This window comes from Arachis ipaensis, chromosome B3 (genome assembly GCF_059453495.1).
Source record: "Arachis ipaensis isolate K30076 ecotype BB chromosome B3, ASM5945349v1, whole genome shotgun sequence".
NCBI lineage: Eukaryota > Viridiplantae > Streptophyta > Magnoliopsida > Fabales > Fabaceae > Arachis > Arachis ipaensis.
Window position 1 is genome coordinate 146721835 of NC_142438.1, and position 26382 is coordinate 146748216.

General features: G+C 33.7%; 1 protein-coding gene across 1 annotated transcript; it reads left to right on the top strand.

Moving 5' to 3' along the window:
• Window positions 1-10787: 10787 nt before the first annotated feature.
• LOC107632017 (Ribonuclease inhibitor) lies at window positions 10788-14593 on the top strand. The gene is made up of 2 exons (XM_088508806.1): window positions 10788-12571; window positions 13405-14593. Exons 1-2 carry the CDS (start codon window positions 11663-11665, stop codon window positions 13933-13935), a joined length of 1440 nt encoding a protein of 479 aa, XP_088364932.1. The 5' UTR covers window positions 10788-11662; the 3' UTR covers window positions 13936-14593.
• Window positions 14594-26382: the final 11789 nt, after the last annotated feature.

The window sequence follows — 26382 nt, forward strand, 5'->3', positions numbered from 1 at the left end:
GGAAACATCAGGAAATCCCCTTCATAGAAGAGTGAACTCAGAAATACACCATCCAAAAGATGATCAAATCCATCCAGTCGAGCTTATGGGATTAGTTCATGGACACCAAGGTCGGCTAGAACAACTCGAACAGGAGATAGAAAGGCAAAGAGAAACTGAGAAAGATCTGAGAATAGAAGTTAAGCGACGAAGAGAGCTAGAAGAAAAGCTCTTAAAGCTCGAGACCAACCTTAGAAATTGAATTGCCGCACAGACCAAGAAGAAACCCCTTTCTACGGAGAAGATCCCTTCATCGAAAAGATCATGCGAGCTAAAGTCCCTAAAAACTTTAAAAGCCCAGACATTAGCCTCTATAGTAGAACAACTGATCCGAGACACCATTTAAACAACTTCAAAAATTAGATGTATCTAGCCGACACTTCAGATTCAACTCGTTGCAAAGCTTTTCCAACAACTTTCACTAAGTCGGCAACGAAGTGGTTCAATAATCTATCACCCAGGTCGGTCACATGTTTTGATGATCTCGCAAGAAAATTCCTTACTTGCTTCTCCATCCAAAAGGATAAGGTGAAGCATGCACCAAGCCTCTTAAGAGTTAAGCAATAAGTCAGGGCAAAACTTTTCGGGACTACATGGAGAGGTTCAACAAAACTTGTTTAGAGATCCAAAATTTACCTACTAAAACAGTGATAATAGGACTAGTCAATGGTCTCAAGGAATAACCCTTCTCCCAATCTATCTCAAAGCGGCACCCGACGCCTTTGAATGAAGTACAGGAGCCAGCTGAAAAATACATCAATATGGAAGAGAATGCCCGATTACGAGAGCCTGCTCCTAGACCAAACAATCCCTACCAAGCTCGGAAAAAGGAGAAAGAGACAAAGAAAAAAGACGACTACAACTCGAAAAAACCTCGGAGGTACCACAACTACACTCCCTTAAGAGTCTCTCTTGTTGATGTATATAGAGAAATCTGCCACACTGAGAAACCACTACCTCCTCGCCTAATTAAAAACAAAAAAGGTGGTAGTCGAATAGAATACCGTGAGTATCATAAGCTATATCAGCACTCTACAAATGATTGTTATGACCTGAAAAATGTAATTGAAAAACTGGTCAGTTAGAAAAATACTTACTAGAAAGGTCTGACGATCATGGAAAAAGAAAGCGAGAAAATGAAGAGGCAAGTGGACAAGATCGATCAAACCCAACTTTGGACAGGCATATCCACATGATAGCCAGAGGATTCGCGGGAGGCGGAATAACCAAGTCATCTCGAAAAAGACATCTAAAGAAAGTCTATCAAGTCAGAGATGAAAATGAAATTCCCGATTTACCCATTGTTCATGCATCGGTTTGAGCTATAATGGACCGGGTTGGCCGACCTCTTAGAAGGTTGGCCCATGACCGACCTCTTGGAAGGTTGGCCCATTACCGACCTCTTCTTAAAGAGCTCGGCCAAATCACCAGAGAAGCCCAAAGAAGGCCCAAACGAAGGAACACAGCCCAAATCTAAAGGTAGTTAAAGCCTAGAAAGATAAAGGAAGTTCCCCTTAAAGATAAGATGACTTCACTCAAAGATAAGATAAGATAACTATCTTATCTCCAGAAAGGTCACTCCACACTACTATAAATACACTGGAGCACCCAGGTATAACTCATACTCTATTTCTACTAAAAACCTGCTTAAAGCCCATGCTAACTTAAGCATCGGAGTCTCTGGCAGGTACCACCAGCCTCCGGTGACGAAGGATCAGTAGCATATCCAGCTCCACCAGTTCTACCAGGTCGGACACGACAGCTCCGGCCACTAGTTCCACCAGGTCGAACACGACAGCTCCGGCCACCACAGCAGATCTCATCCGAGATCGACCTTCAGTTTCAGGTAACCCTCTGAACACCCACCATCTCCTTCCCAAAAGAAGACGCTCAAGGTATAACGTCGGGATGAACCCGTTGTAATCACAATGATACTTGGCAATGCCTACCTCCATAGGACTTTGGTGGACCAGGAAAGCTCAGCCGACATCTTATTCAAACCCACCTTCGACAAATTGGGTCTCGAAGAAAAAGGACTGAAAGCGTATCTCGACACACTCTTCGGGTTGGGAGACACTCCCATCCGATCTCTTCGCTTCATTTCATTATACACTACCTTCGGAAAAGGAACGAGATCTCGAACCTTGAGCATTAATTATATAGTGGTCGATGTAGCTTCAGTATATAATGCTTTAATAGGTCAAACAACTTTAAACCGACTTGGAGCCATTGTATCCACCCCACATCTTTGTTTGAAATTCCCAACTTTTGAGGGAATAGCCACAATAAGGAGAGATAATAAATTAGCAAGGAAGTGCTACAATGAAAGTTTAAACCTACGAGAAAGTACAAAGGAAAAATAAGTAAATATAATTGAGCTCGGAGGTGTCCGAATAAAAGAAAAGCTGAGACCATAACCCAAAGGAAGGATAGAGCAAGTACAGATTGGAGACCATGTTGAAAAACCCACAAATATCGAAGCCAACTTAGATAAAGAGTTAAAAGCTGATCTAGTTAAACTCCTCCAAAATAAATCTGATCTCTTTGCTTGGAAGCCTTCCGACATGCCAATGATAGATCCCGACCTCATGAATCACAAACTTGCCATTTACCCTGGATCTCGACCTACGCAACAAAGATGGCAAAAGCTCAGACTTGAGAGAACACAAGTCGTTGAAGAGCAGGTCCAAACCTTGTTAGAAGCTGGGTTTATCCGAGAAGTAAAGTACCCATTATGGTTGGCTAATGTCGTGTTAGTGAAGAAACAAAATGGGAAATGGAGAATGTGTGTCGACTACACTGACCTCAATAAAGCCTTCCCAAAAGATCCATACCACTCCCTAGCATTGATACGCTGGTAGATTCATCTCCGGGATACAGGTACCTTTCCTTTATGGATGCTTATTCGGAATACAACCAAATTCTGATATACAAGTCGAACCAGGAGAAAACATCATTTATAAATTATAACTCCAAGGGCTAACTATTGTTATGTAGTAATTCCATTTGGGTTAAAAAATATTGGAGTTACTTACCAAAGGCTAATGAATAAAGTGTTCTCATCCTACCTTGGAAAGCTGATGGAAGTATACATGGACGACATGCTCGTTAAGACCAGGGAAGAAGTTAATCTCCTTCCTGACCTCTCACAAGTATTCGACACAATAAGAGAATACATGATGAGACTAAATCACATAAAATGCACCTTTGCGGTAGAAGCCGGGAAATTCTTAGGCTTCATGCTCACACAAAGAGGCATCGAAGCTAACCCGAAAAAGTGTAAAGCAACCCGACTTGCTTAAAAGAAGTCCAACAATTAAATGGTAGGCTGGTGGCATTATTCAGATTCTTGGCAGGGTCGGCATTGAAATCCTTACATCTGTTCTCCTTATTTAAGAAATGATGTCAATTTGAATGGACTTAGGAATGCGAAAAGGCCTTTCAAGACTTCAAAAGTTTTCTAAGCCAGCCACCCATCCTTACCCGACGTAAAGAAGGATAAGAGCTCGTACTATACCTAACATTTGTCGATAAAGCCATAGCCTCCGTTCTCATACGAGAAGATGAAGTCGGACAACAACCAATCTACTTCACTAGTAAAGTCTTACAAGCGGCAAAAATAAACTATCAAAAGATTGAGAGGTTCGCTTACGTCTTAATTCTGGCCTCTAGAAGACTTCGACCTTACTTTCATGCCCACACCATCAAGGTCCGAACTAACCAACCTATGAAGCATATCCTTCAAAAGATGGACATAGTAGGGCGGATGCTGCAATCAGCAATAGAGTTGTCCAAGTTTGACTTAAAATATGAAACTTGGATAACAATTAAGTCCCAATATCTTGCCGACTTCCAAATACACAGGAGGAAACAATGGAAGCCCCTTGAGTTGGAACTTATATGTGATGGATCCTCCAACAAAGCAGGAAGTGAGGGCAGGAATCATCTTGAAAAATGAAGAAGGGACTCAAATATAGCTCTCCCTAAAATTCGAGTTCACAGTCTCTAACAATCAAGCCGAGTACGAAGCCGTGATTGCTGGCTTAAAATTCGCCAAAGAAGTCAATGCCACAAAGGTCACAGTGTTTAGTGATTCCCAAATAGTAACTTCTCAAATTAATGGAGATTATTAGGCAAAAGATCCCAACATGAAGAGGTGTTTAGAGAAGACATTAGAACAACTTGGACAATTTCCAGAAACAGAAGTCTGACACATATCTCGTGAACTTAACAGCCGAGCTGACGTCCTCTCGAAATTGGAGAGCACTAAGCCAAGGGGCAATAACAAAACCCTGATCTAAGAGACCCTCTAGGAACCATCAGTAACAAGGGAAGACACAAGCTCAGAAAAAGGAAGGTTGGATACATTAACATTCTCTAACTTAAACCTAGGTTGAATGACTCTAATTATCGAATACCTAAAATTCGATATCCAACCTAAGGAACAAATGGAAGCCAGTAGACTCATAAAGGAGGCACAAAACTACACCTTGGTGCATAATATCATTTATAGAAGAGGGATATCCACACCCTTATTAAAATGCATCCTGACCTCCCGAACTAAAGAAGTCTTAGAAGAAATTCACAGTGACATTTGCGAGAATCATCTCGGAGCTCAGTCACTTGCTAAAAAAGTGATCCAAGCCGGGTATTTTTGGCCGACCTTGCAAAGAGATGCTACCGACTTCGTAAAAAAGTGTCTCCCTTGTCAAATGCATGCTAACTTTTATGTAGCTCCTCCCGAAGAGCTTTTAAGTGTAACCTCTCCATGACCTTTTGCAAAATAGAGTTTAGACCTCCTTGGACCTTTCCCTCAAGTACCCAGGCAGGTAAAACACCTCATAGTGGGAGTTAACTACTTCACTAAATGGATTGAAGCAGAGCCACTAGCTACAATTACAGCTCAATGAAATTAAAAATTTTTATACAAAAACATTATCACCCGGTTTGGGGTACCCCGCTCCATTACCACCGATAATAGTACTCAGTTCACCGACTCAACCTTCCGAAGCTTGGTGGCAAGTCTGAAAATTAAGTATCAATTCACATCAGTAGAGCATTCTCAAGCAAATGGGCAAGTAGAAGCGGCAAACAAAGTCATATTGGCTGTACTAAAGAAAAGACTACAAGAAGCTAAAGGAGCATGGGCCTAAAGAACTCTCACAAGTTTTATGGGCATATCGGACCACTCTCCATTCTATAACGAGGGAATCTCCATTCCAACTTGCTTATGGAGTAGAAGCCATGATTTCAATTGAAGTGAATGAACAAAGTCCAAAGGTAAGATTCTACAATGAAATAGAAAACATCCAAGCCCAGAAAGAAGAGCTTGATCTCCTTCTAGAAATCCGAGAACAAGCTCGAATAAGAGAAGCGACTTTAAAACAAAGGATGTCTACAAGGTACAACAAAAAGGTTATCAAAAGAAAATTTGCCACAAACGACGTTGTCCTGATAAGAAATGACATTGGAATACAAAGGTCGGGTGAAGAAAAGCTTGCAGCCAATTGGAAAGGACCTTTCAAGATCACAGAAGTCTTGGGAAAAGGTTATTACAAAGTGTCCGACTTACAAGGGACCGAGCTCCCTAGGTCGTGGCATGCATGCAATATGAAGAGATATTATAGTTAGTAATGCACCTCGTTTCCTGATGTACTCTTGTTCCCAACTTCATGGTTTTTTTTTTCCAAAAAGGACTTTTCCTGAATGGGATTTTAACGAGGCATTATAACGAGGACTAGGGGGTGAGAAAGTTAAAAACCCTTAGTGACAAAAGCATCTTGTAAATCATTTTTTATTAATGATAATTCCTTCTTAAAATTCCATTTCTACGTGATGCATCGACTTATGCTCGAAAAAATGCAAAAATCATTACCCGACCTATATGGTCGGCAGGATAAAGCGACGAGGTTCAAGTCTGTGTAAAGAAGTTATATACGCTGATCGTGATCATAATCGAGATAAACGACCTATAAGTCGGGCAAAAGGGGATCCCAAAACGTATCGCAAAAATAACTTAAATATCAAAAGGACCAACCTCTAAAAGATCGGATACCAAGTTCTTATAATGGAAAAAAGAATTGTCAGAAAAAGTGTTTTACCTTACAAAATTTGAAATAAAACAAAAGGTAAAACCTTAAAGAGGACAAACTTCAACAAAGACTTACAAAGGTGACCGACCTTTAGAAATCGGACACGAGATCGTTCAATAAAAGAGAAGTAAGCAAAAGTTTTTTAAACTTATTCGACATAATGGTTAAAAACTTAGGAAACTTTACAAAAAAAAAAAACCATGATAAGTGGTATTCGAGAAAAAACATCTATGCAAAGCTAAGAGTTATTATTTAAAATCCTCGAAAAGAGGTCAACAAGCCAAAAAAACAACAAAGTGTTCTTAAACATATCAAACTTCAAGTATTCAAAATACTACAGCTATTACAGAAATGAATATTGTTCAAGACCCACAAGTTGGGCCATTAATCATCACCAAGCAAAGGGTTTTGGGACTCAGAGGCTACACTGGCATCGTCCTCAGGTTGAGGTGAAGAAGTCGGAGGCTTCTCTTCGGGATGAACAAGAGGAACGTCTTCTAAAGGTTGGGAAGTCTCCCCAGACGGTCCACTCGAGGTCTTCAAGTCAGACTTTGGGATGTCCCTTCTTGTGGAGGTCGGACAATCTCCCCGTCAACGACAACCATGTCAGGGTTAAGTGCAGAAAAGTCCACCTCGGAAGTAATAACTTAAAACTGACTCCTCCAACTCAGCATATTAGTCCTTTAGCCGGTTCACCTCATCCTTTAAGTACAGATTATCTCCATAAACTCGGGTATAGCTCTGTTCAGCTTTCATCTTTAGGCCTTTAGACATAGCATAAGCAGCCTCAATCTTCTTAACCCTTTCCCGAACTTTAGAGAGGTTGGACTCAAGAATCTCATTTTCTCCCTCTAGCTCTTTCTTAAACTCCCTCAAGGATGTTACCTCGGGCTGTAACTCGTCCAAAGATTGTCGGGTAGCACCAAGAGGGGTTTTATCCAGCTCCTTCAATAAAGTAGAGCAAACCCTAGCCATCTGAATACCACCTTGGATGACGACTTGAAGGTTATTTTTGATAGAAGCATTATCCATAGCTATGAAGCTATGAGGAAGGACGTATCTATCACAAAAATCCAGCCCGTCGAAACCCAGATCATAAACACTTGTAGAATCCGAGGTCTTTTTCTTTTTAGGCTTTGGCTCATGAAATGAGGGAACCCGAGGTGTAGACTGAAAGCCAAGAGGAGGAGGAGGAGGAAGATCGGATACCGACTTACCTAACGAAGAGGTACCAGAGTCCGACTTGGAAGGAGAAGGAGTGTCCGACTTGCCCGAGTCCTGTAATTGAATAGTTTGGGCTTTAACGTTCTTCTTAGCCTGCTGAACCCTCTAGTAAGAATTTGAACCACTAGTCATTTTTTCTACAAAAAGAAAATCGGAGAAAATTCAGACGAAAACAACTCGGGATAAGCAGAATCAATTTAATAAGGGAAATTTAAACCACCTAATTTGGTATGGACATAACTCGATTTTTCGAGAAGGAACTTATTCGTATCGAGATTTGGAGCCCGTCCCCAAGCTTCTCGCAAAAACTCAACTACAGCCTCCTCCACCTCGTCCAAATCTACCAAAGTATACTTAGCAACAGGAGAGGCTTGTACCCAGTATAAGCTAAACAAAGGGTTATTATTCTCATAAAAAAAGCACCCTCAGATCTTGGACCTTAAAATAAAAGTTCCTAAAGGCGTGAAAGGATTCATCAGAAATAGAAAAAAATTTTCGACCTTGAATAGCTCAGAAAAAGACCCACTGCTACTTATTGGAGTTAAAAAGTTTGGTAAGCTGGAACAAGTAAAAGAATATCTTCGAGGAAAGGGGAAATTCAAGTTTTCGGCTCATGAACTGATAAACTTTCATGAAGCCCCATGAATTCGGATGAAACTGGGAAGGAGCAACTTTACAAATTGTAAGGATCTTGATTTTGAAGTCGGAAAAAGGAAAGGTAACCCCAAGTCGAGTAAAAAAGCAGTAATACATGAACATGAAATGAGTTTCTGAGTTATCAAGTCGGGGAAAGCAAATTAGGTCTTCAGGGTCAGGAACCACTATTTTATACCTCTCCTCATTATCTTGGATTCACAAAGTCTATGGTGTCTACGAAAAGTCTCTGCGTACTCATTGTCAACTACAGGAACGGCGAAAAGGACAAAAATATCTACCCGATTTAATAAATCCTCAGGGGCTTTGGACGACATTCTCAGGACAATTGAACGAGACATAAAGAAGCTAAACCTACATTACAATAAAAGGAAAAGCATTACTACAAGCCAGTAAAAACCAAAAGAGGTCGGACCCATAACAAAACAGAAAGCAAAATCAGAAAACTGCAACAACAACCAACACATATTGAAGAAAACACATTTGCAAAAATGGAAATGGCATTGTTTCCAAGAAACAAAAAATAGCTCCATTTAGGAGCATCATAGTTGCAGAGCAAAATCCAACACAAGAAAAAGCAATGGTAATGCGCAAAGAACAGAACAAAAATTCTTTAAAAAGAATTTGGGAAACATGATACATAAAGAAAAAGCCACTACTGTTTCAAAGCCAAAAACAAGAAAATGCAAGAAAGCAAGAAAAATAGAGACTAACCTGAACAGAGAAGAAAAGATACGCCTGCAAGCAGCAAAAATACGGACGATCCAAACTTCTCAGAGCAAACACGAACAAGTACTTCAAGGCGAAGAAATTGAAAAATGGGATTCGAAAAAAGAAGTTTTGAAACAAAAAGGAAGCAATAAAACTGTCTGAGAAGAAGAAGAAATGAAAAAGAAGAAAGAGAGGAAGGGTTAGGTATTTATAAGACCCAAGGGACAAAATGGTAAAATCACCTCCTCATTTATGATGTACACAATTATTAAAGTAACTGTAGAACATGTGGCAAGGAATACGAAAAGACGTAACGGCTGGCATTCAAAAAATCACGTCGGGTTTCTGACCTACCAAAAGGTAAATGAACCGACGTGATGAACCAGCCCGAAAACACTTATCAAACTTCTTTTTGCTTGAAACCGACCTACATAAAGCTCAGTTTCACGCAAAGGACACTGTTCATATCCTGGTCCAATCCATAAGTCAAGTGCAAAATGAGGAAAGCCCAATATAACTAGACCTGCCTGACCTTATGAAAGTCAGGCAGAGCGCGATCCTTCCATACCCAAGTCATAATCAATTCCTATTATTTCTCATTTGCTTTTAGAAGGGAGATCTCAACAACCCTAAATAAAAGGAGATAGTTATCCACTAATAAAAGTAGAACTGCTCCAACAGTAGTTATTGGCTTAACAAATATAAATACCTTGACACCCCTCCTCTTAGGTATACTTAAGATCTAATCAAATATAAACTTGCTAAAACCCATGCTAACTTAAGAATGACGGTGGCACCTCGACCCTCGTAGAAGTCGGCTGTTGTCCTAAAAAGAGTCTGAATCTCACGTTTAGGCACAAAACGAACCAAATTTCAGGTAATTCTCAGAACCATTCCTATCCCTTAAAAAAAGTCTAAAGAATTTTAACTCAACATTTGTGAAATTAAAAAATATTGTTATTTTTTGTAATTTTTTAAAAACATAAAACTGTTTTAAAAAAAAAATCGGATGCCATTTAATCTTTTTTAATTTTTTGTTTTTTAAAATAAAATATCAGAAGGTTCGATTTCACTTTTTTTTTTTAATTATTGAGAAAAGAATCGAAAGGTATAGTTTTAATTTTTTTTATTTTTATAAAAGAAATTATATATATTTTTTGGTGACTATAAAAGAAGTTATATGATCCGATTTGTTGTTAAATGACGTTCTTTTATATTTTAGAAGAAATTGGCAGGTTTGAATTCTCGTTTCCTTACACGGGAAATATTCCACTCTATCTTCACAATATCACATGATTGTATTTCACTATAACAAAATTAATTTGCGTAAAAAACGTGTTTAGAATTTATTATCTTTATCCCATGTAATTTTTAGATTGAGTTCGACCCACATTTTGATTAGAAGTAATCTATCTATCTTTTATAACTAAAATATATATTTAAAATAAAATCAATAATAAAATAAGATATTTGTATTTTTTATATTTTATTAATTTTTATATAAAATTATATATACATACTAATTATACTTGGAAGCAATTAGATTTAACTGGTTTATTTTAAATTAATTTAAAATTGAACTTAAATATTTAAGTAAACCTAATAAAATTTTAAATTCTAGTTCAATTAATCAATTCTAAATTTCTATTGAATCCAACTCTACTACATTCAGAGGAGATGAGATGCCGAAATTTATGTAGTTAATATTTAATTTAATTTTTAAATTTTATTTTAAACTTATGTTTAAAAAAAAAAAAGATGAGAACGAAAGGTAGGGAGATAAAAGAAGGGCGCGAAGGTAGGATAGACTAACACATAGGATAGCCAGAATTTGACGAAGTGTAGCGCCACATGGTAACCCCCAAGAAACTGTGTTATGCGAAACCAATCACATTTGCCACGTGTCACTCCCTCCACGCTCCTCTCTTCCCCCTCTCTTCCTATTCGACAATTTCACCGCTACCCTTCTCTCCCCCAAAAATAACAAAACACTTTTAATTAATTATTATCTTTATTCACTCTCCTTTATTGTGGATTTATTTTATTATTTTATTATTAATCTTTTCCGGTTAATATATTTTTCCATTTTGGCTTCTATCTTTCTGTCTCTCTCTCTCTTTGTTTGCGCGAACTCGATCGGCATCGGCACCCCACCCCAGAGGGAAAACAAACAATAAAACCCAACCAGAACGCAATTCCCTCCGATTTTACCCCTTTTTCTTCTTCCTTTCTCCTCCGAATCCCTATCATCCTGCTTCCGTTCTCTCCAAAGCACCTTCCTTTTTACCCTTCGTTTCGCCGTTGGTTGTTCCCCTATTCGTCGACTCAAATTAGGGTTTCTCTGGTAAAATCTATCTGCATTCGACTTTTTTTTGTTCTTTTTTTTTTCCTTCTCGCACGGTATTATTCTTTTATTCTGTTCTCCTATCTGAGCCCCTTGTATCCTGAATCATCACGACTATCGGGTTTACTACAAAAAAAAAGAAAAAGAAAAAAAATAGAGTAGAAATTTTGTTTATTTTTGCTTTTGCCTCCTTTCCTTCTGTCTCTCTGTTCTGTGCATAAATTTGATCCTATTTTTCCTGCTTTGATTCCATTTCCCAGCTGTTCTTATATATTATCATTATTATTGTTGTTGGGTTATTCGCAAGAAACTCTGTGAAGTTTTTGGTGCGTTGTTTTAGTTTGCCATCCGAAATCGAGGGTTTTCTTGTTAGATCTATTCCACGACCTTTTCTTTTTCTTTTACCCCTCCTCCTACATTTTTTCCTACTTTTTGTTTTTTTTTTTTCCTCCCTGTATCATTCTCATCAAGAGAATAAAAAAAAATTCCCCAAAAAATTGTTGTTTTAGGTAGAAGCCCCCCAAAAAGGGAAAAAATTAGGGTTAGGCTGATTGATTGGGTTGACGGGGGTGTGTATATAGATATATAGGTATCTGAGATGGCGTTGAATTTCTCGCATCGACCAATTTTTCCGGGTGGTCTGTCTGAGGATAATTTGGTTGCGCCCATGAGGATTGGGAATGGGTACCGGGTGGAAGGTATTCAGGAGAAGGGTAAGGGTGCAGGTGGTGGTGATGGTTTTGGGAATGCATCATGGCATGATGCTGATAATTGCTTTGATTATGGGAGAGAGAGGTGTGATATGGGTAACGCTCAAGATTCTGTCTCCAAGGACATTCTTGATCTTTTGCCCTCGGATCCCTTTGGAATGGACATCAGCACCACATTTACTGCTATCAAGGGGTGGCTTCAGGATTTGGAGGTTGATAATGGTGGTTACCGGATGGAGGAGCTTCGGGAAGGCAACCGTTTCCAGATGTATGCTGAGTTGGAATTTCTTTGCAACAATGCTATGTGGTTTCACACGTTAGAGCCGAGTGGATTCGGTGAGTGCTCTTTGAGAGTTGGAGCTCCATCCTGCAATTTTGCTTCTGGATCTGATTGTAGTATGGATGACAAGTTGGGTTTTGGATCTGATTATGAAGATGTGGGCATTCCTAGCTGGTCTGGTGGTGACACACACATGGATGATGGGAACTTTTTTGGTGCCGATGAACTTTCTCCTCATCCAGCTATGAGTTTTTGTCTTGGCTATCTAGGATTGTCTGATCTTCTTGTTGTTGAAAGAGTATGCAAATCTCTGCGTTCTACAGTTCGAGGCGATCCACTTTTGTGGAGAAGGATACACATAGACCAACCTTTAAATGAGAGGATTACTGATGATGTTCTTATGCAACTATCTGATAGAGCTCAGGGTAATCTTCAGTGCTTGAGCCTAGTGGAGTGCACTAGGATTACTGATGATGGTCTGAGGCGTGTTCTTGAAGCCAATCCCAAGTTAACTAAGGTGAGCATGCTCCGACATGGTATATTGTTGATTTCAAATTAAATGTACATTTTAGATATTATGTCCCGTATATATGTGTGTAGTTAATCTGGATATGCTGATGCTGTTGATTAATATTTTATTGAATGGTTAATTTGTGAAGCGTTTTGTCCAAACATCTTTTGAGTTGGTATGTTTTACATTCTGCATCATGTTAGATGTTTTTATTTCCTGAATTTCCATCTTTTGTCTTCTATTACTGAAGTCAGGGTTGTTCGAGATCTCGGTCTAGGTTGCAGCAATGATATTTTAATGGAGGTGTATAAGGGTGGGAAATACTTGGTCTTTCTTCAACGTTATTATATACCTGTGTCCTATATTACATCTCTGGTTTATAGAATTAATAGTGGTAAAGTTTTATTGTTATATGTATCCATTCATATTCGTAGAGAAAAGGTATTATACTTTTTTGGGGTTGGTGTGAAATAAATCCCCCTATTTGAGGGGAAGGCATGTAATAAGACAAATTAGATTTATAGGTTTTAGTTGAAGCAAATTAATTGTTCAGTTATCAAGTTTTTTACATGCAATTGTTTGCATTCTAGATGCATTCAGGTTACATGATGCTTATACATTTGACAGATCATGGCACCTTAACATAGGTTGAGATTTTGCAATACTGTGCAAGTTCCATATATCAGTTATTTTGTATTGCTCTAGTTGATAATCCATGACGGTTGTTTATTATTATCTTGATCTGTGTGCACCATTAAAAGCTGAGATCAGGAAAAATTTAATGTTCTTCAAAAGCTTTTTGTCAAGCAACCTAGTAATATTCCATTTAAACTATGCAGTTGAGTGTTCCTGGATGCACAAGACTCAGTATTGAAGGTATAGTGAGTACTTTAAAAGCTTTCAAGTCTATGGGAACACAAGGGGTGAAACATTTACACATAGGTGGCCTTTATGGTGTTACACAAAACCATTTTGAAGAACTGAAGCTCTTGATGGGCACTGATAGCCAGGTGCTGCAGCATCCTCGCAAACCTCACTTTTACCGCAGGGGCAACTTATACCTGTCTTGTGATGATGACCGAGACATAGATATTGAAGTTTGTCCAAGATGCCAGAATTTAAGGCTGGTATATGATTGTCCTGCAGAGGGCTGTCAAGCAGTGGGGCATGCCCCAGAGTGTAGGGCATGCACTTTATGCATAGCCCGGTGTAGTCAGTGTGGCCATTGCATCAATGACAGCGAGTATGAAGAAACATTTTGTCTGGAACTACTTTGCTCTTCTTGTTCCAAGCTGCTAATCAAATGTTCAGAAAGGCCAGATAGAAGTGTTGGCCCAACTGAGTCAGTTGTTCCCCATGAGCACAGTTAGGTCTTGTGTCATTACAGAATAGTATCTTGTGCAGGTTTGTCTGAGTATCTCTTATTGCAGGTTCTTATGAGGAACAAAGTAGTATAAGGTCATATGAAATGTTGGGTGCTGTTGGGTTGTATGCCACTCTTAACTATTTGGTCTCAGATTCAAGTGTGGGGATTTTCCTGTTGTAGAGAAGAAATAAGAAATGAGGTCATGGGTGTTTCTGCAACTGCTGGACGAATCAAATCAATTACCTTGGTTGACGATCAACTGCTTCATAATTACAACGGGTAGTTGACGTGGCAGTATGGAGTTTGCATCCGGAGAACTGTGAATGTGTTCTATGATGCAACCTTGTCTGTTCGGATGACCTTCAGAGTAACATTTGCTTTGATGCACGACTCATTTTAGCTGATCCGATCCTCAGATTTCTGGTTATGTCCTCATTAGGTGTATTCATCTACTAATAATTCACTCTTACCATATTGTGTTGTATATGTACAATGTTTTTTTCCTTTCTTGTCGTCCTTGAAGAAGAGAAAAATAAGGAAAGGGGTATTATATAGAATGTCTCTAAATCGACGCTCATGTTGTTTCTTTGATTGTATCTGTTGAAATTCTGTTATGATGGACTTGAGCTTAAAAGTTTAATGCTATTATCTACTTGATTTAATTCTCGCCATTTTTCTTTTCTTTTGCATATTTATTTTCGTCTTGCCCGTTGCAGAAGGTGTAGGATTTATTGCCATTTAAGTTGTATTTTGTTCAGGACTTGTTGCCATTCAAGTGTTTGAATATGAAAATATGGACAATGGTTAACCACCCCCCCCCCCCTCCCCCGGGGCGGCCGGGTCCCCCTCTGGTATTCTCCCGGTAGTTTGGGGTAGAACCGTAGAAGTAACCAGCATTAATAAACAGTTGAAAACGTAGAAAGTGTTATTCATCTCAAACTGGTATTTGTATTTTTGAAAAATATAAGAATTTTATTTTGTATTTAGTAAATAAAAAAATATATGCTTATGTTTTTAATTTTGAAAAGTAATGGTTGTTTTTTAAAATATTGATGAAGATATTTTTTGTAGATAGTTTATGTTTTTAATTTTTAAGTTAAAAAGTGTATTATAGTTTTATATACAACTACAAATTTTAATTTTAATTGTTAGGTGAGGTTAGTTATATGAATTAAACAATATTATTAAATTTTATTTATATTATATTTATAATGTGACTGTTTATATTAATGAATAATTTTATATATAAATAACGAATAATTATATTTGATTTTAATTTTCGTGTATGTAGATTAAAAGAGTTTTATACACAATTAATAGTATATTATCACATTGGTCAAAATAAAAAATTTCAAATTTATTACTTAAAAAATCATATAAATATATGAATTACATATGAATTATGAAGTTGATTGAGTGATCATTGAATGACATGATAAAATTCTTTAAAAGAATAACGATTAGGTTATTGTTTTTGGGTTCTTACTTGACAACTACTTTTTGCTTTTTTTTTTTTAAATAATCAAACACGTATATTTCAGTACGATCCATTTTTTTAAAACTCGAGTGCATAAAATAGGTAATTCCATGTTACAAAGAAAACTGTTACCTGGTTTGGAGGAATGTCGCAATGGATGTGGCTAATATGCCATTCTATGTTACATATCGTTGGTTGTAACTTGCAAGTTATTCTTCGTCATGTGGTGGAAAGTGGGCAAAGGCACAATAAAATGAATGAAAAACCTGAGGTGTGGTCAAAGTCATTCAAATTCATTACGTGACACCAAGGAACCGCAAAGCATAACAACCAATCTCCCACATACCTTATAATTTATATACAATTTTTTGGGTGAAAATTTGGGTGCAGTTAACTTCACGTAAAGTTGATAGTTAAGAGCCGTTAAATAATTTGAATGATTTGACTAAATTTTCATTGACGACTCTCAGTTATCAATTTATGTGAAGTTGACTACACCTAAATTTCTACCATTTTTTATCTGTAAGTAGCAAAGTACTGGTGCGATGCATAGGAAAAACAAATGAAAACCGTGATGATGTGAACATAAAGTCTAATTGGGATATTATTTGGTGTAGAAAATAAAGGAGCATCGTTATTATTTGAAAAAGTATATGAAAAATTTTAGACAAAAAGAAACGATTTTTATTAAGAAAAAAGAATGGTCAAAGAGTATTATGTTATGTTGTTATTCACAAGTGAGGCTGTGAATAAAGTAAGAAAAACCTTGGTTAGGAAACTAACATTACAAAGAGAATAAACGGACTAAAATGAGTAAGCAAACAGTTAAAGTAATCCTTATTCCATGTGGAACCTTAGTACTAAAAGTAACACAAAAAAAATACATAATCAAAGAAGGCCTATTTCTATTCGACTTGGCAACTATAAATAGTTCAAGTGGTACCGTTAATGTTCCACTTGCTACTCATAAAAGATAGTTTTTTTATGTTGTAAATTGTTTTCGAATCCAAATTCGTTAACATGCGGATCAGGGAAAAAAAAAAAAACAGAATAAATTGGAACAGGACGTGACATCTTTGCCAACAACTATGTACATTATTTTTGTGACCTCAAGAACCATTATTGCATTTGCATCTATAGCTGTATCTGATCTAAATTTTGTAATTTCATCAAGTATAACAAATTATTAGTCACATAATATCTAAAAGGAGAAAAATTGAAGTTTTTACTTGTGAATTACAGCATCATTTATGGCAACACTTTAAGCTACAACTTGTTTATATATCTCCAAAACCCTAATAGAAAAACAAAAACAACAACAAAAAATGAATACATGAAGCAATTAGCAAAAGAAAAGAATACAAATGTTGAAACTTGAAGCCCAATAGTATTAATCCCAGATTAGAATAAGTAACCAACACTAGAAAGAATGCATTTGGAGGAAGAAGAAGATGAAGAAGAAAGAAGAATCTTTTCCTGCTTTCAGGTGCATGACGTGCAGTAGATTCTATCGTCGTTTTACTTTTTCGACAGCCACTTCTCCAATCTCTGTTTATTGCTATGGTGACACATTGACACGTTCTTGAAGATCCTTGTTCTTCCCTATCGTGGTTCCTCCATCTCTGGCATACTCCTACTTCTTTGGACTTCTGAAATCTTCTTTCCCATCTAGTCTGACTTTTAAGATAAACTTCAAATCTTCAACTACAATCTCGACCCTACTGATTGTTGGGATACCCTCCGCTGCTCTCTTATCCTTCTGCTCATAGTCTCTGCTGCTAAACCTTCTTATTTATCTGGGCTCACTGAGTTCTTTTTCCTTTGACATGCGACTTTTCCTTGCTGCCATAGACAAAGACATTTGCTATAAGAACCCGGTTTTCAGTAAACAGACTTTTTTGACTATTTTAAAATTTATTTCGCAAAATTTCGAACCACAGCCCAATAAGAAATAGTGAGGTTGGCCCAATGATAAAAAAAATAAAAAATTAAATAGAAAAATGCCATTAATAAAGTCGAAAATGACTTTATGAAGGTAATTAATCACCCTAAGTCAAGTTTGACTAGTAAATAATAAATATTAACTTACAATTAGTTTACTTTTCTCATTAGAGACTTTTTGAGTCATAAATTCACTTGGGTGCAATTAACTTGACGTGAAGTTGATAGTTAAGAGTCGTTAAATAATTTGAATGATTTGACTAAATTTTCATTGACGGCTCTCAGTTATCAACTTCATGTGAAGTTGACTACACCTAAATTTCTACCATTTTTTATCTGTAAGTAGCAAAGTACTGGTGCGATGCACAGGAAAAACAAATGAAAACCGTGATGATGTGAACATAAAGTCTAATTGGGATATTATTTGGTGTAGAAAATAAAGGAGCATCGTTATTATTTGAAAAAGTATATGAAAAATTTTAGATAAAAAGAAACGATTTTTATTAAGAAAAAAGAATGGTCAAAGAGTATTATGTTATGTTGTTATTCACAAGTGAGGCTGTGAATAAAGTAAGAAAAACCTTGGTTAGGAAACTAACATTACAAAGAGAATAAACTACTAAAATGATTAAGCAAACAGTTAAAGTAGTCCTTATTCCATGTGGAACCTTAATACTAAAAGTAACACAAAAAAATACGTAATCAAAGAAGGCCTATTTCTATTCGACTTGACAACTATAAATAGTTCAAGTGGTACCGTTAATGTTCCACTTGCTACTCATAAAAGATAGTTTTTTTATGTTGTAAATTGTTTTCGAATCCAAATTCGTTAACATGCGGATCAGGAAAAAAAAAAAAAAAACAGAATAAATTGGAACAGGACGTGACATCTTTGCCAACAACTATGTACATTATTTTTGTGACCTCAAGAACCATTATTGCATTTGCATCTATAGCTGTATCTGATCTAAATTTTGTAATTTCATCAAGTATAACAAATTATTAGTCACATAATATCTAAAAGGAGAAAAATTGAAGTTTTTACTTGTGAATTACAGCATCATTTATGGCAACACTTTAAGCTACAACTTGTTTATATATCTCCAAAACCCTAATAGAAAAACAAAAACAACAACAAAAAATGAATACATGAAGCAATTAGCAAAAGAAAAGAATACAAATGTTGAAACTTGAAGCCCAATAGTATTAATCCCAGTTTAGAATAAATAACCAACACTAGAAAGAATGCATTTGGAGGAAGAAGAAGATGAAGAAGAAAGAAGAATCTTTTCCTGCTTTCAGGTGCATGACGTGCAGTAGATTCTATCGTCGTTTTACTTTTTCGACAGCCACTTCTCCAATCTCTGTTTATTGCTATGGTGACACATTGACACGTTCTTGAAGATCCTTGTTCTTCCCTATCGTGGTTCCTCCATCTCTGGCATACTCCTACTTCTTTGGACTTCTGAAATCTTCTTTCCCATCTAGTCTGACTTTTAAGATAAACTTCAAATCTTCAACTACAATCTCGACCCTACTGATTGTTGGGATACCCTCCGCTGCTCTCTTATCCTTCTGCTCATAGTCTCTGCTGCTAAACCTTCTTATTTATCTGGGTTCACTGAGTTCTTTTTCCTTTGACATGCGACTTTTCCTTGCTACCATAGACAAAGACATTTGCTATAAGAACCCGGTTTTCAGTAAACAGACTTTTTTGACTATTTTAAAATTTATTTCGCAAAATTTCGAACCACAGCCCAATAAGAAATAGTGAGGTTGGCCCAATGATAAAAAAATAAAAAATTAAATAGAAAAATGCCATTAATAAAGTCGAAAATGACTTGATGAAGGTAATTAATCACCCTAAGTCAAGTTTGACTAGTAAATAATAAATATTAATTTACAATTAGTTTACTTTTCTCACTAGAGACTTTTTGAGTCAGAAATTCACTTGGGTGCAATTAACTTGACGTGAAGTTGATAGTTAAGAGTCGTTAAATAATTTGAATGATTTGACTAAATTTTCATTGACGGCTCTCAGTTATCAACTTCATGTGAAGTTGACTACACCTAAATTTCTACCATTTTTTATCTGTAAGTAGGAAAGTACTGGTGCGATGCACAGGAAAAACAAATGAAAACCGTGATGATGTGAACATAAAGTCTAATTGGGATATTATTTGGTGTAGAAAATAAAGGAGCATCGTTATTATTTGAAAAAGTATATGAAAAATTTTAGATAAAAAGAAACGATTTTTATTAAGAAAAAAGAATGGTCAAAGAGTATTATGTTATGTTGTTATTCACAAGTGAGGCTGTGAATAAAGTAAGAAAAACCTTGGTTAGGAAACTAACATTACAAAGAGAATAAACTACTAAAATGAGTAAGCAAATAGTTAAAGTAGTCCTTATTCCATGTGGAACCTTAATACTAAAAGTAACACAAAAAAATACGTAATCAAAGAAGGCCTATTTCTATTCGACTTGACAACTATAAATAGTTCAAGTGGTACCGTTAATGTTCCACTTGCTACTCATAAAAGATAGTTTTTTTATGTTGTAAATTGTTTTCGAATCCAAATTCGTTAACATGCGGATCAGGAAAAAAAAAAAAAAACAGAATAAATTGGAACAGGACGTGACATCTTTGCCAACAACTATGTACATTATTTTTGTGACCTCAAGAACCATTATTGCATTTGCATCTATAGCTGTATCTGATCTAAATTTTGTAATTTCATCAAGTATAACAAATTATTAGTCACATAATATCTAAAAGGAGAAAAATTGAAGTTTTTACTTGTGAATTACAGCATCATTTATGGCAACACTTTAAGCTACAACTTGTTTATATATCTCCAAAACCCTAATAGAAAAACAAAAACAACAACAAAAAATGAATACATGAAGCAATTAGCAAAAGAAAAGAATACAAATGTTGAAACTTGAAGCCCAATAGTATTAATCCCAGTTTAGAATAAATAACCAACACTAGAAAGAATGCATTTGGAGGAAGAAGAAGATGAAGAAGAAAGAAGAATCTTTTCCTGCTTTCAGGTGCATGACGTGCAGTAGATTCTATCGTCGTTTTACTTTTTCGACAGCCACTTCTCCAATCTCTGTTTATTGCTATGGTGACACATTGACACGTTCTTGAAGATCCTTGTTCTTCCCTATCGTGGTTCCTCCATCTCTGGCATACTCCTACTTCTTTGGACTTCTGAAATCTTCTTTCCCATCTAGTCTGACTTTTAAGATAAACTTCAAATCTTCAACTACAATCTCGACCCTACTGATTGTTGGGATACCCTCCGCTGCTCTCTTATCCTTCTGCTCATAGTCTCTGCTGCTAAACCTTCTTATTTATCTGGGTTCACTGAGTTCTTTTTCCTTTGACATGCGACTTTTCCTTGCTACCATAGACAAAGACATTTGCTATAAGAACCCGGTTTTCAGTAAACAGACTTTTTTGACTATTTTAAAATTTATTTCGCAAAATTTCGAACCACAGCCCAATAAGAAATAGTGAGGTTGGCCCAATGATAAAAAAATAAAAAATTAAATAGAAAAATGCCATTAATAAAGTCGAAAATGACTTTATGAAGGTAATTAATCACCCTAAGTCAAGTTTGACTAGTAAATAATAAATATTAACTTACAATTAGTTTACTTTTCTCACTAGAGACTTTTTGAGTCAGAAATTCACTTGGGTGCAATTAACTTGACGTGAAGTTGATAGTTAAGAGTCGTTAAATAATTTGAATGATTTGACTAAATTTTCATTGACGGCTCTCAGTTATCAACTTCATGTGAAGTTGACTACACCTAAATTTCTACCATTTTTTATCTGTAAGTAGCAAAGTACTGGTGCGATGCACAGGAAAAACAAATGAAAACCGTGATGATGTGAACATAAAGTCTAATTGGGATATTATTTGGTGTAGAAAATAAAGGAGCATCGTTATTATTTGAAAAAGTATATGAAAAATTTTAGACAAAAAGAAACGATTTTTATTAAGAAAAAAGAATGGTCAAAGAGTATTATGTTATGTTGTTATTCACAAGTGAGGCTGTGAATAAAGTAAGAAAAACCTTGGTTAGGAAACTAACATTACAAAGAGAATAAACGACTAAAATGAGTAAGCAAACAGTTAAAGTATATAAACATGACACAATAAAATTGTAAAAATAATTTTTTTATTATTTTAGATATTTTAATTCTTTTTTCTCTTTATGTGTAATTTTGTTTTGCGTTAACTTTGTTTATTTGATGATGAAATATACTCGTGTTAATTCTATCATATAATATCTTGTTTTTTTCCTATGTATTTTGATTTGTATAGTTACTATTGATCTTACTGTTTTCATTTTATTGAATTGTTCTTTATTTTTTTATAATTTGATAATTTAAATAAAAAAGCAAAGAAAAGAAAAAAAACGATGGCCAAAGGCGGAGGCTAGAAGTCTAAAACAGCAACATCATTCCTCAGCATTATTATTATTAATACGAACTTTATTATTTCTTTTCTAACACCCTTTAGTATGAGCTTCATTTCTTTTTTTATTATTATTAATACTTTTATTATTTACTTCTCTAATTATAAATCTCCTTATAATAATTATTTGATAGAATATTTTTTTGGTCTAATAAATTTTTTCCTATTTTTTTTCAAAAATAATTTATATTATTAGAAAAAAAGATACAAATTAAATTTTAAAATTCAAATTTAAATAATATGTGCAGAGGGTAACTATTGAATTTATTTGGTACATTTAAACTCTTTGTATTATCGTCATTGAAAATTTCAAATACTATTATAAAATTCTAGATATTTTTTTATCTTATTGTTCTTAAATTATATATTATACCGTGTATTTGAAGAGTTTCATCTTTTTTGAAATAAGTGTGATATTATATACCTTTTTGGATACAAAGGGATAATGAAGTTGAAATGAATAATAAAATTGATTATATAATAAGATACAAATTTTTAGAGTTTATAGCACAATTGACAAATTTTTAGTTTCAAAATTGATTTTTACTCTATTTTTTATTTTTTATTTGATTTTTTTATACTTTTTTCTTGATTTTTTTAATTAATTATGATTTTAATAATTTATCATAAATTTGTGTTTTATAGAAAAAATTTATCAATAATAAAATACAGAAGACTTAATAAAAAATTTAAAAAATATTGATTAATCACAAAATAAAAAAGAATAAATTATGCTTTAATTATGTTGTAAAATACAAATTTGGGCTATTTAAAATAAAATTTTTACCGTTAATGTTAACTTAAATTATAATAAAGTAAAAAGTAAAAATTGTATATAATAATTTAATTTAATTATTTATACTACCAACATTATTCTTTATTTTATCCCATTTATTTTTATTCATTGGTGATCTTTAATTGTCTATTTTAAATAAAAATTTGAATGAATTGAATTGATTTTTTTAAATTAGTAATATAATTATTGTGATATTTTCTTTGCTCACTAATATTTTTTAATTTATTTAATCTGATTAATCAATCTCATTCTTATTTTATGCTAATTTAACTAATTAAAATTAATAAATTTTAGTTATTTTAATTCTTGTAATTTTTTATTCTAATAATGTATTAAAACTAATGCATTAATACAATTTTAATATTTATCTGTCATTCATAATAATAATCTCATTTTAAAGTGACATTTTATCCCTAATATATATATATATATATATATATATATATATATATATATATATATATATATATATGTTTAATTATAGAAAATCTACTATTTCTTTATACGATTAGATTAGACATATTTATATTCAATTTATTTGATTACTTAATTAGAATTAATTATATTAAAAGATTAGATTAAGATTAAAGTAGACTAATTATATTATTAGTAATTAATTATATTAAAAGATTAAGATTATGATATATTATTATTTTATTATTTTTTATTTTGATATTAATTCAAATATTTAGTTTCTTTTTATTATTATTTTTATTCTCTTATTCTATGTGTTTATTACTATAAATCTTGCTAAATTAAACAAGATACTGTATATCTTCTTTTTATTCCTCTTTTATATACACATAAAATTTATTAAATTATTTCTCTTTCGTCTAATAATTTTGTTTCTCTTCTATTTGTATTTCTTTCCTTCAATATTTTGTTGGTTCTTATTTTTCTAAATTTTTCTTTAGTTTATGTGTTTGTTCTTATTACACCTAACATTTTTTATTTATGTGTAATATACATTCTTATATATATTATAGAAATATAATATGATTTCATTAACTTGCCAAATTTTTTTAAAAAATTTAAAGCTAAAGCACAAAAATATATTTATAGATATTTTACTTTTTTAATTAAAAAATATAATATTTTTTTCATATTTGTTGAAATCGTAAGTTAAATATGAATATTGATTTTTGAAATAGAATAAATATATTTAATTTTTTGCATCTAAAAATAATATTCTATTAATGTTAGAATTATTTAGATAAATAAGTAATAGTGAATATATAATTATTTAAGATGGATAGAACTAAGTACATCTTTTTATTGAAAATATGATTTAAAAATATTATATTCAATTCTCAATAGTCAACCTTTCGTTGAACTATTGTATGTTAAAAAGATTTTTGAAGAAATGAAATAATTTTAGTTATATAAATTTCTGAAAAAATTTTATTAATTCAAGATATTTATTGTTGTTGATTAAAAAAGTAAATTGAAATGGTAATTTAATATTTTTATATTCTTAAAATATTATTTATTTATTTTTCTAGCATTCTTTATCATCCAATGATCATATTAATATAATTTAATTCAATAAAATTATTTATTATCATTTGATTGAATAAAAATTCTATTTTATCTGAAAATTTTAGGATATCTCATCCATGTTAAATTATTAAAAGATATAACTGAGAGCGCGGAAGCATCCTTCCTTCGAGAGCACGATTGAGATCAGAGAGTTTGGCTCTTGTGGTTCTTTGATTTTCGTCAACCAAAATCTTCTGTATTCCTGATAGGGCTTAATCACAACTCCATTGTGGAAAAAGAGCTACGGAGACGAGTTTGATTTGTTGGAGACCAAAATCCTGAAGTTATTATTTATATTTGAGTGTGACACTCATTAAACCCTAAAACTCAAATAAAATAGTATATATAATTTTAATCTCATTTATCCAAATCAAAAGTAATAATTACTTATTTAATTCAACATTTATGACAATAAATAAGATCACTGTTATATAAGTCATTATTTAATGTGAAATTACTTAATTTGCGATTATAATTAATATATGTATTGCTCATAAATATATTAAGAAATAATAATTTCCTAACAATCTTTCACTTGGGCTATACATATATATTTTTCTGAGATAATCACATCTTATAAATTTTATGCGCACATCTGAACGTTATTTCCCTAATTACTTTAATAATCTGGTCTGTCTCATATATTAGTTATAAAATTACCGCAACTTTTATCACATTAGTGTCGCAGCAAAATCACGATGATTGCCATACTAAAATACTCAACCACATAGATTAAATTTGGATGAAAAAATTCAGAAATTATATGCAAAAATGATCTCATGCATGCTTATTTTCAACTAGTCGAACTTGAATAAAAAATTTATTTTATTCGTTGACAGACTCAGATGAAACTGCAACGACATCGTCTGGGTTCATAGCGACGACGACTAATAAGTGATGAGTCTGTGGAAGAAGAAGAGAAGAATTTAACAGACTCATAAAGAGAGGGGGGAGGGGAGAATTTACCTAGAGAAAATGGACTCGGCAGGAGAAAGGTGGTGACGGGCTCAACAACGACAGTAATGGGATAAGTAGCGATGGCGACATGAGCTGTAAAGGAAGATGAGAGCTGTGAAGGGATAGGCGGCGATGGACTCATCAGCAACAACTATGACGAGAGCTATGAGGTTTTTTGTGAAGAAGTCGAGAAGAAGAAAACTTTGGGTGAGGATGACTAGTTTCTCTTGCATGTCTATAGGGTATGGACTGAAACTGTGAATCATTGAATCTGTGATGTGAGGCCAATTCTAATTTCTAAAAAGTGTTTATATGTATATATCCGGGGCGGGTACACCCTAAACCCGACCATGTCTTATCCTAAGCAAAATCTGTCCCGACTCGGGTCAAGTTATTACCCTCCCCAACCGAGTATGGACGGGTCGGGTACTCGGATATTCGGGTATTCCTGCCAAGTCTAACCATGTATTAATGCTCCATTTATTAAGAGTTTACTGCTAGCCAATGGATTGCTACACACACAATGCGAAATTTTAACTCCTAAGCAGACGAGTGAGATAATCACTCAACAAACTTAAATTAATTAAGACAAATACTAATTATTTTTAATATTTTAATATTAAAAATTTTGAAAATTTGATTTTAATTATAACTTTCTAAAATATTTATAATAATAATTATTAGATATATTTTATTTAATTTTTTAATAAAATTTTTATATAATTTTATGTATTATTCTGTACAAAATACAAAAATATACACTAGTATAAATTAAAAATATATTATTAAATTATTAAATTAAAAATTAGATTAATGACTAAAAGTATTTGTACAAAATAATAAATTCTATAGTGATTGAATTTTTTTATTGAATATTTATATAATTGATTGAAGTGAATCATTTGCTTATAATTTTTTAAACAACTAGTATTTTTACCCGTAATAATATTATGAGAATATAAATTTTTTAAAATTTCGGTCCATTTTGTTCTGACAGTATAAATTATGCATGACATAAAAGATTTATAAAATCAAACTACTTTTACAAACAAAAATTGTAGGTTAACAAAATCCTCTGGCTAAGAAGACCAAGGTACATATAGATAAAAAATTTAAATAATAAGATTTTTAGTTATTATTTTTATATGAAAAATTCTAATTTTTTTATTAATAATTAATTTTAATATTCATTATTTAAAATTTAAAATAATTTAACGTGTATACTTTTACATTTAGTGCATGTTT